Source organism: Pecten maximus, chromosome 17 (assembly GCF_902652985.1).
Source record: "Pecten maximus chromosome 17, xPecMax1.1, whole genome shotgun sequence".
Classification (NCBI taxonomy): domain Eukaryota; kingdom Metazoa; phylum Mollusca; class Bivalvia; order Pectinida; family Pectinidae; genus Pecten; species Pecten maximus.
In genome coordinates this window covers 10,433,536-10,449,376 of record NC_047031.1, presented here as the reverse complement: position 1 = coordinate 10,449,376, position 15,841 = coordinate 10,433,536, and the positions used below count along the sequence as shown (strand labels likewise).

Here is a 15,841-nt window from a genome sequence, read left to right as displayed (position 1 = left end):
TTTAAGAGCCAATTCCCAACTTCCAAATACACAGGTTACTGAGTAGGCCTAACAGTTACTGACAGTACCGTAGAGTAAACAAATTCCAGGGCCCCCTGCTGACGCAAACGGAACCATTTCATAGGTTTTGACGTTTGACATTTTCTTTTTTATATTTTTTTATGTATGGCTTTTATTTTACTTCCTGTCATTGCCAGGTGATTGTGTGTGTTTACATGTTTTTAATGACAAATGACAAATCTGTCGGGTAGGCAAGTCTGTATTGTACTGTAACTGTTACAACAGGCCTGTAACGTTAGGCGTAGTCTAACTGTTTGTTACAGTAACGGAGTTATATGTTCGCTCAGATGAAATGTCTAATCGTTTAACCGTGTAGCCCTATTGATTTACTGCTGATATGATATATATTTATCTAAGAATGTATGTATTTTTATAGTTAAGTCCAACGTTTCAAAACCGACACCGACGATAAGGACTGTCGGATGTGAACACAAGCAGACGACGTTGTGAGAGTTGTCCCCCTTGAACGCAGATTAATCCGCGCGCGTGAAATGCTATGTAAGATAGATTTATCTTACATAGCTATCTTACATGGGCAAAATCTATCCAACATGGCGAGATATGAGAGAAACACATGTCTCTTTCTTGCCCTCATTCTTTGCGACAGAGAAACAGTGCTTACAAAGGGAAATACGTCTCTCGAGCTCTTCTCTAACAAGGGTCTGATGTTCGAAATTAGTATTGCACGGGTGTTTCGTATCCCATTAGGACAACACGTTAGGGAATTATGACAGACGAACGGTATTCCTGAACAAAAAGACTTAATAGAGCCAGCACATCTGATAGTAACCTGGCTGGCGAGAGCGCGGGAATCCCCTATCTGTTCACTTCGTCAACAGGGGATGGAGATCTGTCATCAACTAACCCCAAATTATTTCATAACGACAATATCCGGTGATTACGTACCACTTACAGCAATCATCAAAACGGCAGCAGGAGATAATATAAATGTATGTGATAACAATAAACTAATTCGGTCTCCATGAAACATGCATTGTTTGCAAGTTTTGTTGAAAAGAAAGCTTAACAAAATTACTTGTCACGCCAAGATACATGGTTAGCTAAAATGCATACATGTACTAAAACTAATCAAGTCACCTGTGTTAAATTGCACCAGGATAGCGTATTATAGGCTTGTATACTATAAATGGTTTGCTATTAAGCGGTTTAAACGGTTAAACGGCTTAACGGTTTAATATTCTAAGTTTAAGTTTTAACTAAAAATACATAACGAAAGTACCACAGACATAAAAAAAAACATAGAGTTCCAATAACGTTGGTGACATTAAAATCCATTTCTATTCTCGTTTCCGAAATCTAGTAGCAGAAAGGAAAACAACAGTCGTAATCAATTTTGATACAAAAAAAAAAAATACAAAAAAAAATGGCATACTGTAAATTGCCGTAATTCCTTCTAGTCTATTGATAATTAAGGCATTACATCACATGGTGAGCAGTTCAAATCATCCTTCGTTCATGGTCCGTCGTCCGTCTTTAAAAAAATCCTCATTATCGCTATTTCTGAAGAACCAAAAGGATCTCTTGGTCTCGACTTTTGAAGGTTTTAGGTTTGAAGCTGATTGACAAACACAATGGCGAACAGGTAGTCACTTTGAAATTTGACATTTCAATAGTGTTTTCGCTATTTCTAAGGAAGGTCCCCTTTACCATAAAATATTATTGCTTTGTGTCTTTAGATCATTAAAAGATCAGATTTTAAATAATTTGAATTTTTCACACAACTGGTTGGGCTGTAGTTAGTATAATGTAGCCGATGTGGTGTCTCAATGTCGCCAACAGTATACTTCAGTGAGTTAGCACATCAAAGTCGGCATCAGTTTTATACTGTTACAGGGAAGCAAACATCTATATACCACAGCCTCCAAAACCATATACATTATAGGCACACGTACAGTAGAGGCAGTCCTTATATGATCCCAGCTGATAGGACTATGAAATCAGATTAAAATATCTCAAGTAAAGGATAACTGGTTCGCCCGAGGCGAGTATAATGTGACCGGTTAGGATGCCCTGTTGGGTGGCAGAAAAGATCATTCCGCAGTCTCCCTGGGTTTCAACCACTTGACGCGTGATCAGACCGTACTCATACATATGCTCCTTCAGCACCACCTGGCTTTTTTCGCTCTAACTTTTTTTTCAAAACACTTTGTTTTCTCCTTTTGATATGTAACCTAACGAATATGTTGTGGTATTAATACGGAATTTTTACCAAGTAAACAAGGAATGTGCACATAACTCAGAAACTGAACAGTACTTCCTATTGAATTCTCAATAAGTATCCATGTATGAATGTAACAGTCAAAACTGTTTTACGTCTGCTAGGAACTGAATATGACCAATGTTCCGCCTGGTCCTGAAACACAGAAAGCGTGTGCTACGGTCATCGTAACGCCAGGGTCAAGGTTGAATACGTTTTACAAGCATCTTTGTCTTCCTCATTCCTGCATATTTCCTGCTGGGATAGAAAAACTTCCACACGAGTTGTTTAACGTTATCAGCATCATTCTTGTATTCGGCGCCGTTTAGATTCGTGCCGTAGCAGGAATTATACCACCATCCTCCTTTACAGAGCGTAGCACATTGATGGACACCACTTTCATCGTTATCTCTGTCGAAGGTTGAAAATGACATTCCGTTATGTGGGGCCATGCTATTCTCTGCAGAAAGAAGAACGGAGAGCAATTAACTAAATTGTTTAATATATTTTGTTTATTAAGAAGATTGTAAATTGTATTATGCTTGTAAGAAAGACATTGTAACAGTGAACATTAAATAAAAAGTGTCCACGGATGAAGGGGCTCCTCGATTTATTAATAACACTGAAATAGCTTAATATAATTGTCGCCTTTTGCCGCTTGTAATAGTGTATTATGTGTTTAAGGACGAAACATCTATATAATGTTTATACTGTTTAGATGGCGTGGGTATCTGTTGTACCACCCTGAAATATCTTTATACGCTTAACGTTTTTTGATTTTTTTTTCCTAATGTTTTCCCAATAATAATTTTCTCTGGAATATTATAATAGGCGAAAATATAAACACTTGTCTGAACTATATATGTACAACTTTTGTGACGTCAATATACATACTCAATGAAAACAAAATGTGTATATATATGAACTTTAAACCATTTACTTACCTGTAACATTACCGGAGAATCCAGATACTGTCAGTCTGTAGTTTGCGGTCTCGTTTTCAACTCTGAATGTAGAATACTGTGCATACCGAGCGTCACCTAGCCATGACACCAGTTCAATGCGGAGGACCGACGCTGTCAATGCTAGCCTATGGATAGCTTCATTTCCTGTAAGATATCTCATGCTTCATCGAATAGTCTTGACAAATCTTTTCAAACAAATAACTTTTATTCCGGAATTATAAATAAACCAATATTTTACACTTAATCAACCTTTCTCAATACACTGAAATATCTAAAATAAGTCTAGATAATCAATATTTTGTGGGTGAAATAATTCTAAAACTATGCTATGAAATATCTTGTAAACAAGGCATTCTTGTACGTAGGCCGTTGATGAAAATATCCCAAATTCAACCAACGGGTTTCAACGTCGTGAATCTTGAAGATAAGTCTCAAAGGTTCCTCATGAAATCATTGTTACAATGAATATCAGCCGCAGCTAGCTTATTTTCGGGATTATAGGGAATGATTATAAAATGTGACTATATTTCGGATCTTATCTTTTCTCTTCTTTCTAACCAACTTTCCTCTTCCTAATTCCTTCCATGATAGTGCCTGAGACTTGGCCGTTAGTTGTTTGGGGAATGTTTTAGGTTTTGTCCCGTGTCCGAGACAAACCAAAGATTGTAACAATGGCATTCGATACTGCTTGACACTCGGTATATAGGGTATGGGACGACTAGTTTACCCATTGTCGGTATAATGTGACTTGACGGGGAGTCAGGCAGGGAGTCTTTCAGGCAATATACGTCAATGAGGTAGCATCATAAAGTGGGTACCACAATGAGACAAATCACGAACATATCACAGCCTCCGCAAACATACATGCAGGACAAGTAAAATCTTAAATGACCAGAGCTGTTGATTATACTTATCTACACAATAGGATATACATATACACAAAGGCGTGTTTGCTTTAATTAGATGCTGAATGCAGATTGATGTATTTTTCAGACTGAATCACCTGTCAAATAGGATTGACCATGCTAATTTATTACTTGTATAACGACTTGTAGTATGACTTATTGATCATATGATACATAAAGACAAGACGATGAGGATTCAAAGTCCATACATACCCAGCCAAAAGTTTCCCTTGATATTCCCAAATCCGTTTTTGTAGTCTTCCCAAGATCTGTAAAAGTCCACTTGGCCATCCTGTCTATTCTGTATAACCTGGGGAATATGTTTATATTATTTATGATGGGGTTTTGTTGCTGGTATTAGGATGTAGAATTAGCTATGTCGTTCCTTACTCTAGTATATCTGCTAATAAAACTACCATGGGAGGTAACTTACCGTCCAGGGTCCGTCAGGAGTGTCCATGTCGCAGTACACGTCTAAGCTGACACCCGGCGACGGCGTTATCCGATATACACCAGAGGAATAGATGGCCCGGTCCACCTCACTGCAGTCGGCAGGATCTACAACCAAGTATTATAAAAGGATAGTGTAGAGTAAATACAACAAACACTATTTTGATCTCCGTGTTCCATATTTAGAACATCACAATGCGCTATTTTTCTGTGATCTCTTTGCTCATTTTAAAGTACTTCATCTTTCATTTTGTCTGTCTGTTTTTTTCTTTCAGTGCTTAGTTTGGTACTTTCATACTCCACTGTATAACAGTCTTTGTTTGGTTGTCTTACTCCACCTTGTATAACAGTCTTTGTTTGGTTGTCTCTTACTCCACCTTGTATAACAGTCTTGTTTGGTTCTGTCTTACTCCACCTTGTATAACAGTCATTGTTTGGTTCTGTCTTACTCCACCTTGTATAACAGTCTTTGTTTGGTTGTCTTACTACACCTTGTATAACAGTCTTTGTTTGGTTGTCTTACTCCACCTTGTATAACAGTCTTTGTTTAGTTCTGTCTTACTCCACCTTGTATAACAGTCTTTGTTTGGTTGTCTTACTCCACCTTGTATAACAGTCTTTGTTTGGTTGTCTTACTCCACCTTGTATAACAGTCTTTGTTTGGTTGTCTTACTCCACCTTGTATAACAGTCTTTGTTTGGTTGTCTTACTCCACCTTGTATAACAGTCTTTGTTTGGTTGTCTTACTCCACCTTGTATAACAGTCTTTGTTTGGTTGTCTTACTCCACCTTGTATAACAGTCTTTGTTTGGTTCTGTCTTACTCCACCTTGTATAACAGTCTTTGTTTGGTTGTCTTACTCCACCTTGTATAACAGTCTTTGTTTGGTTGTCTTACTCCACCTTGTATAACAGTCTTTGTTTGGTTGTCTTACTCCACCTTGTATAACAGTCTTTGTTTGGTTCTGTCTTACTCCACCTTGTATAACAGTCTTTGTTTGGTTGTCTTACTCCACCTTGTATAACAGTCTTTGTTTGGTTCTGTCTTACTCCACCTTGTATAACAGTCTTTGTTTGGTTGTCTTACTCCACCTTGTATAACAGTCTTTGTTTGGTTCTGTCTTACTCCACCTTGTATAACAGTCTTTGTTTGGTTGTCTTACTCCACCTTGTATAACAGTCTTTGTTTGGTTGTCTTACTCCACCTTGTATAACAGTCTTTGTTTGGTTGTCTTACTCCACCTTGTATAACAGTCTTTGTTTGGTTGTCTTACTCCACCTTGTATAACAGTCTTTGTTTGGTTCTGTCTTACTCCACCTTGTATAACAGTCTTTGTTTGGTTGTCTTACTCCACCTTGTATAACAGTCTTTGTTTGGTTGTCTTACTCCACCTTGTATAACAGTCTTTGTTTGGTTCTGTCTTACTCCACCTTGTATAACAGTCTTTGTTTGGTTGTCTTACTCCACCTTGTATAACAGTCTTTGTTTGGTTCTGTCTTACTCCACCTTGTATAACAGTCTTTGTTTGGTTCTGTCTTACTCCACCTTGTATAACAGTCTTTGTTTGGTTCTGTCTTACTCCACCTTGTATAACAGTCTTTGTTTGGTTGTCTTACTCCACCTTGTATAACAGTCTTTGTTTGGTTGTCTTACTCCACCTTGTATAACAGTCTTTGTTTGGTTGTCTTACTCCACCTTGTATAACAGTCTTTGTTTGGTTGTCTTACTCCACCTTGTATAACAGTCTTTGTTTGGTTGTCTTACTCCACCTTGTATAACAGTCTTTGTTTGGTTGTCTTACTCCACCTTGTATAACAGTCTTTGTTTGGTTGTCTTACTCCACCTTGTATAACAGTCTTTGTTTGGTTGTCTTACTCCACCTTGTATAACAGTCTTTGTTTGGTTGTCTTACTCCACCTTGTATAACAGTCTTTGTTTGGTTCTGTCTTACTCCACCTTGTATAACAGTCTTTGTTTGGTTGTCTTACTCCACCTTGTATAACAGTCTTTGTTTGGTTGTCTTACTCCACCTTGTATAACAGTCTTTGTTTGGTTGTCTTACTCCACCTTGTATAACAGTCTTTGTTTGGTTGTCTTACTCCACCTTGTATAACAGTCTTTGTTTAGTTCTGTCTTACTCCACCTTGTATAACAGTCTTTGTTTGGTTGTCTTACTCCACCTTGTATAACAGTCTTTGTTTGGTTGTCTTACTCCACCTTGTATAACAGTCTTTGTTTGGTTGTCTTACTCCACCTTGTATAACAGTCTTTGTTTGGTTGTCTTACTCCACCTTGTATAACAGTCTTTGTTTGGTTGTCTTACTCCACCTTGTATAACAGTCTTTGTTTGGTTGTCTTACTCCACCTTGTATAACAGTCTTTGTTTGGTTGTCTTACTCCACCTTGTATAACAGTCTTTGTTTAGTTCTGTCTTACTCCACCTTGTATAACAGTCTTTGTTTGGTTGTCTTACTCCACCTTGTATAACAGTCTTTGTTTGGTTGTCTTACTCCACCTTGTATAACAGTCTTTGTTTGGTTCTGTCTTACTCCACCTTGTATAACAGTCTTTGTTTGGTTGTCTTACTCCACCTTGTATAACAGTCTTTGTTTGGTTGTCTTACTCCACCTTGTATAACAGTCTTTGTTTGGTTGTCTTACTCCACCTTGTATAACAGTCTTTGTTTGGTTGTCTTACTCCACCTTGTATAACAGTCTTTGTTTGGTTGTCTTACTCCACCTTGTATAACAGTCTTTGTTTGGTTGTCTTACTCCACCTTGTATAACAGTCTTTGTTAAGTTCTGTCTTACTCCACCTTGTATAACAGTCTTTGTTTGGTTCTGTCTTACTCCACCTTGTATAACAGTCTTTGTTTGGTTCTGTCTTACTCCACCTTGTATAACAGTCTTTGTTTGGTTGTCTTACTCCACCTTGTATAACAGTCTTTGTTTGGTTGTCTTACTCCACCTTGTATAACAGTCTTTGTTTGTTCTGTCTTACTCCACCTTGTATAACAGTCTTTGTTTGGTTCTGTCTTACTCCACCTTGTATAACAGTCTTTGTTTGGTTCTGTCTTACTCCACCTTGTATAACAGTCTTTGTTTGGTTCTGTCTTACTCCACCTTGTATAACAGTCTTTGTTTGGTTGTCTTACTCCACCTTGTATAACAGTCTTTGTTTGGTTGTCTTACTCCACCTTGTATAACAGTCTTTGTTTGGTTGTCTTACTCCACCTTGTATAACAGTCTTTGTTTGGTTGTCTTACTCCACCTTGTATAACAGTCTTTGTTTGGTTCTGTCTTACTCCACCTTGTATAACAGTCTTTGTTTGGTTGTCTTACTCCACCTTGTATAACAGTCTTTGTTAAGTTTTGTCTTACTCCACCTTGTATAACAGTCTTTGTTTGGTTGTCTTACTCCACCTTGTATAACAGTCTTTGTTTGGTTCTGTCTTACTCCACCTTGTATAACAGTCTTTGTTTGGTCTGTCTTACTCCACCTTGTATAACAGTCTTTGTTTGGTTCTGTCTTACTCCACCTTGTATAACAGTCTTTGTTTGGTTGTCTTACTCCACCTTGTATAACAGTCTTGTTTGGTTGTCTTACTCCACCTTGTATAACAGTCTTTGTTTGGTTCTGTCTTACTCCACCTTGTATAACAGTCTTTGTTTGGTTCTGTCTTACTCCACCTTGTATAACAGTCTTTGTTTGGTTCTGTCTTACTCCACCTTGTATAACAGTCTTTGTTTGGTTCTGTCTTACTCCACCTTGTATAACAGTCTTTGTTTGGTTGTCTTACTCCACCTTGTATAACAGTCTTTGTTTGGTTGTCTTACTCCACCTTGTATAACAGTCTTTGTTTGGTTCTGTCTTACTCCACCTTGTATAACAGTCTTTGTTTGGTTCTGTCTTACTCCACCTTGTATAACAGTCTTTGTTTGGTTCTGTCTTACTCCACCTTGTATAACAGTCTTTGTTTGGTTGTCTTACTCCACCTTGTATAACAGTCTTTGTTTGGTTGTCTTACTCCACCTTGTATAACAGTCTTTGTTTGGTTGTCTTACTCCACCTTGTATAACAGTCTTTGTTTGGTTCTGTCTTACTCCACCTTGTATAACAGTCTTTGTTTGGTTGTCTTACTCCACCTTGTATAACAGTCTTTGTTTGGTTGTCTTACTCCACCTTGTATAACAGTCTTTGTTTGGTTCTGTCTTACTCCACCTTGTATAACAGTCTTTGTTTGGTTCTGTCTTACTCCACCTTGTATAACAGTCTTTGTTTGGTTCTGTCTTACTCCACCTTGTATAACAGTCTTTGTTTGGTTGTCTTACTCCACCTTGTATAACAGTCTTTGTTTGGTTGTCTTACTCCACCTTGTATAACAGTCTTTGTTTGGTTGTCTTACTCCACCTTGTATAACAGTCTTTGTTTGGTTGTCTTACTCCACCTTGTATAACAGTCTTTGTTTGGTTGTCTTACTCCACCTTGTATAACAGTCTTTGTTTGGTTGTCTTACTCCACCTTGTATAACAGTCTTTGTTTGGTTGTCTTACTCCACCTTGTATAACAGTCTTTGTTTGGTTCTGTCTTACTCCACCTTGTATAACAGTCTTTGTTTGGTTGTCTTACTCCACCTTGTATAACAGTCTTTGTTTTGTTGTCTTACTCCACCTTGTATAACAGTCTTTGTACCTGTAATGGTTCTGTCTTACTCCACCTTGTATAACAGTCTTTGTTTGGTTCGTCTTACTCCACCTTGTATAACAGTCTTTGTTTGGTTGTCTTACTCCACCTTGTATAACAGTCTTTGTTTGGTTCTGTCTTACTCCACCTTGTATAACAGTCTTTGTTTGGTTGTCTTACTCCACCTTGTATAACAGTCTTTGTTTGGTTGTCTTACTCCACCTTGTATAACAGTCTTTGTTTTGTTGTCTTACTCCACCTTGTATAACAGTCTTTGTTTGGTTCTGTCTTACTCCACCTTGTATAACAGTCTTTGTTTGGTTGTCTTACTCCACCTTGTATAACAGTCTTTGTTTGGTTGTCTTACTCCACCTTGTATAACAGTCTTTGTTTGGTTGTCTTACTCCACCTTGTATAACAGTCTTTGTTTGGTTCTGTCTTACTCCACCTTGTATAACAGTCTTTGTTTGGTTGTCTTACTCCACCTTGTATAACAGTCTTTGTTTGGTTGTCTTACTCCACCTTGTATAACAGTCTTTGTTTGGTTGTCTTACTCCACCTTGTATAACAGTCTTTGTTTGGTTCTGTCTTACTCCACCTTGTATAACAGTCTTTGTTTGGTTGTCTTACTCCACCTTGTATAACAGTCTTTGTTTGGTTCTGTCTTACTCCACCTTGTATAACAGTCTTTGTTTGGTTCTGTCTTACTCCACCTTGTATAACAGTCTTTGTTTGGTTCTGTCTTACTCCACCTTGTATAACAGTCTTTGTTTGGTTGTCTTACTCCACCTTGTATAACAGTCTTTGTTTGGTTGTCTTACTCCACCTTGTATAACAGTCTTTGTTTGGTTGTCTTACTCCACCTTGTATAACAGTCTTTGTTTGGTTCTGTCTTACTCCACCTTGTATAACAGTCTTTGTTTGGTTCTGTCTTACTCCACCTTGTATAACAGTCTTTGTTTGGTTCTGTCTTACTCCACCTTGTATAACAGTCTTTGTTTGGTTGTCTTACTCCACCTTGTATAACAGTCTTTGTTTGGTTCTGTCTTACTCCACCTTGTATAACAGTCTTTGTTTGGTTCTGTCTTACTCCACCTTGTATAACAGTCTTTGTTTGGTTCTGTCTTACTCCACCTTGTATAACAGTCTTTGTTTGGTTCTGTCTTACTCCACCTTGTATAACAGTCTTTGTTTGGTTCTGTCTTACTCCACCTTGTATAACAGTCTTTGTTTGGTTGTCTTACTCCACCTTGTATAACAGTCTTTGTTTGGTTGTCTTACTCCACCTTGTATAACAGTCTTTGTTTGGTTGTCTTACTCCACCTTGTATAACAGTCTTTGTTTGGTTGTCTTACTCCACCTTGTATAACAGTCTTTGTTTGGTTGTCTTACTCCACCTTGTATAACAGTCTTTGTTTGGTTGTCTTACTCCACCTTGTATAACAGTCTTTGTTTGGTTGTCTTACTCCACCTTGTATAACAGTCTTTGTTTGGTTCTGTCTTACTCCACCTTGTATAACAGTCTTTGTTTGGTTGTCTTACTCCACCTTGTATAACAGTCTTTGTTTGGTTGTCTTACTCCACCTTGTATAACAGTCTTTGTTTGGTTGTCTTACTCCACCTTGTATAACAGTCTTTGTTTGGTTGTCTTACTCCACCTTGTATAACAGTCTTTGTTTGGTTGTCTTACTCCACCTTGTATAACAGTCTTTGTTTGGTTGTCTTACTCCACCTTGTATAACAGTCTTTGTTTGGTTGTCTTACTCCACCTTGTATAACAGTCTTTGTTTGGTTGTCTTACTCCACCTTGTATAACAGTCTTTGTTTGGTCTGTCTTACTCCACCTTGTATAACAGTCTTTGTTTGGTTGTCTTACTCCACCTTGTATAACAGTCTTTGTTTAGTTCTGTCTTACTCCACCTTGTATAACAGTCTTTGTTTGGTTGTCTTACTCCACCTTGTATAACAGTCTTTGTTTAGTTCTGTCTTACTCCACCTTGTATAACAGTCTTTGTTAAGTTCTGTCTTACTCCACCTTGTATAACAGTCTTTGTTTGGTTGTCTTACTCCACCTTGTATAACAGTCTTTGTTTGGTTGTCTTACTCCACCTTGTATAACAGTCTTTGTTTGGTTGTCTTACTCCACCTTGTATAACAGTCTTTGTTTAGTTCTGTCTTACTCCACCTTGTATAACAGTCTTTGTTTGGTTGTCTTACTCCACCTTGTATAACAGTCTTTGTTTGGTCTGTCTTACTCCACCTTGTATAACAGTCTTTGTTTGGTTGTCTTACTACACCTTGTATAACAGTCTTTGTTTGGTTGTCTTACTCCACCTTGTATAACAGTCTTTGTTTGGTTGTCTTACTCCACCTTGTATAACAGTCTTTGTTTAGTTGTCTTACTCCACCTTGTATAACAGTCTTTGTTTAGTTGTCTTACTCCACCTTGTATAACAGTCTTTGTTTGGTTGTCTTACTCCACCTTGTATAACAGTCTTTGTTTGGTTGTCTTACTCCACCTTGTATAACAGTCTTTGTTAAGTTCTGTCTTACTCCACCTTGTATAACAGTCTTTGTTTGGTTCTGTCTTACTCCACCTTGTATAACAGTCTTTGTTAAGTTCTGTCTTACTCCACCTTGTATAACAGTCTTTGTTTGGTTCTGTCTTACTCCACCTTGTATAACAGTCTTTGTTTGGTTGTCTTACTCCACCTTGTATAACAGTCTTTGTTTGGTTCTGTCTTACTCCACCTTGTATAACAGTCTTTGTTTGGTTCTGTCTTACTCCACCTTGTATAACAGTCTTTGTTTGGTTCTGTCTTACTCCACCTTGTATAACAGTCTTTGTTTAGTTCTGTCTTACTCCACCTTGTATAACAGTCTTTGTTTGGTTCTGTCTTACTCCACCTTGTATAACAGTCTTTGTTAAGTTCTGTCTTACTCCACCTTGTATAACAGTCTTTGTTTGGTTGTCTTACTCCACCTTGTATAACAGTCTTTGTTTGGTTGTCTTACTCCACCTTGTATAACAGTCTTTGTTTAGTTCTGTCTTACTCCACCTTGTATAACAGTCTTTGTTTGGTTCTGTCTTACTCCACCTTGTATAACAGTCTTTGTTTGGTTGTCTTACTCCACCTTGTATAACAGTCTTTGTTTGGTTCTGTCTTACTCCACCTTGTATAACAGTCTTTGTTTGGTTCTGTCTTACTCCACCTTGTATAACAGTCTTTGTTTAGTTCTGTCTTACTCCACCTTGTATAACAGTCTTTGTTTGGTTCTGTCTTACTCCACCTTGTATAACAGTCTTTGTTTGGTTGTTTTACTCCACCTTGTATAACAGTCTTTGTTTGGTTGTCTTACTCCACCTTGTATAACAGTCTTTGTTTGGTCTGTCTTACTCCACCTTGTATAACAGTCTTTGTTTGGTTCTGTCTTACTCCACCTTGTATAACAGTCTTTGTTTGGTTGTCTTACTCCACCTTGTATAACAGTCTTTGTTTGGTTCTGTCTTACTCCACCTTGTATAACAGTCTTTGTTTGGTTGTCTTACTCCACCTTGTATAACAGTCTTTGTTTGGTTCTGTCTTACTCCACCTTGTATAACAGTCTTTGTTTGGTTCTGTCTTACTCCACCTTGTATAACAGTCTTTGTTTGGTTCTGTCTTACTCCACCTTGTATAACAGTCTTTGTTTGGTTCTGTCTTACTCCACCTTGTATAACAGTCTTTGTTTGGTTCTGTCTTACTCCACCTTGTATAACAGTCTTTGTTTGGTTGTCTTACTCCACCTTGTATAACAGTCTTTGTTTGGTCTGTCTTACTCCACCTTGTATAACAGTCTTTGTTTGGTTCTGTCTTACTCCACCTTGTATAACAGTCTTTGTTTGGTTCTGTCTTACTCCACCTTGTATAACAGTCTTTGTTTGGTCTGTCTTACTCCACCTTGTATAACAGTCTTTGTTTGGTTCTGTCTTACTCCACCTTGTATAACAGTCTTTGTTTGGTTCTGTCTTACTCCACCTTGTATAACAGTCTTTGTTTGGTTCTGTCTTACTCCACCTTGTATAACAGTCTTTGTTTGGTTCTGTCTTACTCCACCTTGTATAACAGTCTTTGTTTGGTTGTCTTACTCCACCTTGTATAACAGTCTTTGTTTGGTTCTGTCTTACTCCACCTTGTATAACAGTCTTTGTTTGGTTGTCTTACTCCACCTTGTATAACAGTCTTTGTTTGGTTCTGTCTTACTCCACCTTGTATAACAGTCTTTGTTTGGTTCTGTCTTACTCCACCTTGTATAACAGTCTTTGTTTGGTTCGTCTTACTCCACCTTGTATAACAGTCTTTGTTTGGTTCTGTCTTACTCCACCTTGTATAACAGTCTTTGTTTGGTTGTCTTACTCCACCTTGTATAACAGTCTTTGTTTGGTTGTCTTACTCCACCTTGTATAACAGTCTTTGTTTGGTTTGTCTTACTCCACCTTGTATAACAGTCTTTGTTTGGTTCTGTCTTACTCCACCTTGTATAACAGTCTTTGTTTGGTTGTCTTACTCCACCTTGTATAACAGTCTTTGTTTGGTCTGTCTTACTCCACCTTGTATAACAGTCTTTGTCTTACTCCACCTTGTATAACAGTCTTTGTTTGGTTGTCTTACTCCACCTTGTATAACAGTCTTTGTTTGGTTGTCTTACTCCACCTTGTATAACAGTCTTTGTTTAGTTCTGTCTTACTCCACCTTGTATAACAGTCTTTGTTTGGTTGTCTTACTCCACCTTGTATAACAGTCTTTGTTTGGTTGTCTCTTACTCCACCTTGTATAACAGTCTTTGTTTGGTTCTGTCTTACTCCACCTTGTATAACAGTCTTTGTTTAGTTGTCTTACTCCACCTTGTATAACAGTCTTTGTTTGGTTGTCTTACTCCACCTTGTATAACAGTCTTTGTTTGGTTGTCTTACTCCACCTTGTATAACAGTCTTTGTTTGGTTCTGTCTTACTCCACCTTGTATAACAGTCTTTGTTTGGTTGTCTTACTCCACCTTGTATAACAGTCTTTGTTTGGTTCTGTCTTACTCCACCTTGTATAACAGTCTTTGTTTGGTTGTCTTACTCCACCTTGTATAACAGTCTTTGTTTGGTTGTCTTACTCCACCTTGTATAACAGTCTTTGTTTGGTTGTCTTACTCCACCTTGTATAACAGTCTTTGTTTGGTTGTCTTACTCCACCTTGTATAACAGTCTTTGTTTGGTTGTCTTACTCCACCTTGTATAACAGTCTTTGTTTGGTTGTCTTACTCCACCTTGTATAACAGTCTTTGTTTAGGTTCTGTCTTACTCCACCTTGTATAACAGTCTTTGTTTGGTTGTCTTACTCCACCTTGTATAACAGTCTTTGTTTGGTTGTCTTACTCCACCTTGTATAACAGTCTTTGTTTGGTTGTCTTACTCCACCTTGTATAACAGTCTTTGTTTGGTTCTGTCTTACTCCACCTTGTATAACAGTCTTTGTTTGGTTGTCTTACTCCACCTTGTATAACAGTCTTTGTTTGGTTGTCTTACTCCACCTTGTATAACAGTCTTTGTTTGGTCTGTCTTACTCCACCTTGTATAACAGTCTTTGTTTGGTTGTCTTACTCCACCTTGTATAACAGTCTTTGTTTGGTTGTCTTACTCCACCTTGTATAACAGTCTTTGTTTGGTTCTGTCTTACTCCACCTTGTATAACAGTCTTTGTTTGGTTCTGTCTTACTCCACCTTGTATAACAGTCTTTGTTTGGTTGTCTTACTCCACCTTGTATAACAGTCTTTGTTTAGTTCTGTCTTACTCCACCTTGTATAACAGTCTTTGTTTGGTTGTCTTACTCCACCTTGTATAACAGTCTTTGTTTGGTTGTCTTACTCCACCTTGTATAACAGTCTTTGTTTAGTTCTGTCTTACTCCACCTTGTATAACAGTCTTTGTTTGGTTGTCTTACTCCACCTTGTATAACAGTCTTTGTTTGGTTGTCTTACTCCACCTTGTATAACAGTCTTTGTTAAGTTCTGTCTTACTCCACCTTGTATAACAGTCTTTGTTTGGTTGTCTTACTCCACCTTGTATAACAGTCTTTGTTTGGTTGTCTTACTCCACCTTGTATAACAGTCTTTGTTTGGTTCTGTCTTACTCCACCTTGTATAACAGTCTTTGTTTGGTTGTCTTACTCCACCTTGTATAACAGTCTTTGTTTGGTTGTCTTACTCCACCTTGTATAACAGTCTTTGTTTGGTTGTCTTACTCCACCTTGTATAACAGTCTTTGTTTGGTTGTCTTACTCCACCTTGTATAACAGTCTTTGTTTAGTTCTGTCTTACTCCACCTTGTATAACAGTCTTTGTTTGGTTGTCTTACTCCACCTTGTATAACAGTCTTTGTTTGGTTGTCTTACTCCACCTTGTATAACAGTCTTTGTTTGGTTGTCTTACTCCACCTTGTATAACAGTCTTTGTTTGGTTGTCTTACTCCACCTTGTATAACAGTCTTTGTTTGGTCTGTCTTACTCCACCTTGTATAACAGTCTTTGTTTG

The 15,841-nt window shown here is 37.8% G+C and overlaps 1 protein-coding gene across 1 annotated transcript; it reads right to left on the bottom strand.

The window, feature by feature from the left end:
- Positions 1-634: 634 nt before the first annotated feature.
- On the bottom strand, positions 635-4,700 carry LOC117314948 (angiopoietin-related protein 7-like). The gene is made up of 4 exons (XM_033869055.1): positions 4,582-4,700; positions 4,362-4,458; positions 3,223-3,387; positions 635-2,738 (listed from the first exon to the last, which is right to left on the bottom strand). The coding sequence occupies exons 1-4, from the start codon at positions 4,606-4,608 to the stop codon at positions 2,479-2,481; spliced, it is 549 nt and encodes a 182-aa protein (XP_033724946.1). The 5' UTR covers positions 4,609-4,700; the 3' UTR covers positions 635-2,478.
- Between the last annotated feature and the right edge of the window lie 11,141 nt (positions 4,701-15,841).

Bases quoted from the DNA above. Each gene is read 5' to 3' on its own strand.
- LOC117314948 (XM_033869055.1), bottom strand. From the start codon at position 4,608: ATGGACACTCCTGACGGACCCTGGACG. The intron at 4,459-4,581 runs GTAAGTTACCTC...CATATTCCCCAG, and splicing joins CTCCTGACGGACCCTGGACG to GTTATACAGAATAGACAGGA. The intron at 2,739-3,222 runs GTAAGTAAATGG...TTCTTTCTGCAG, and splicing joins ATTCTCCGGTAATGTTACAG to AGAATAGCATGGCCCCACAT.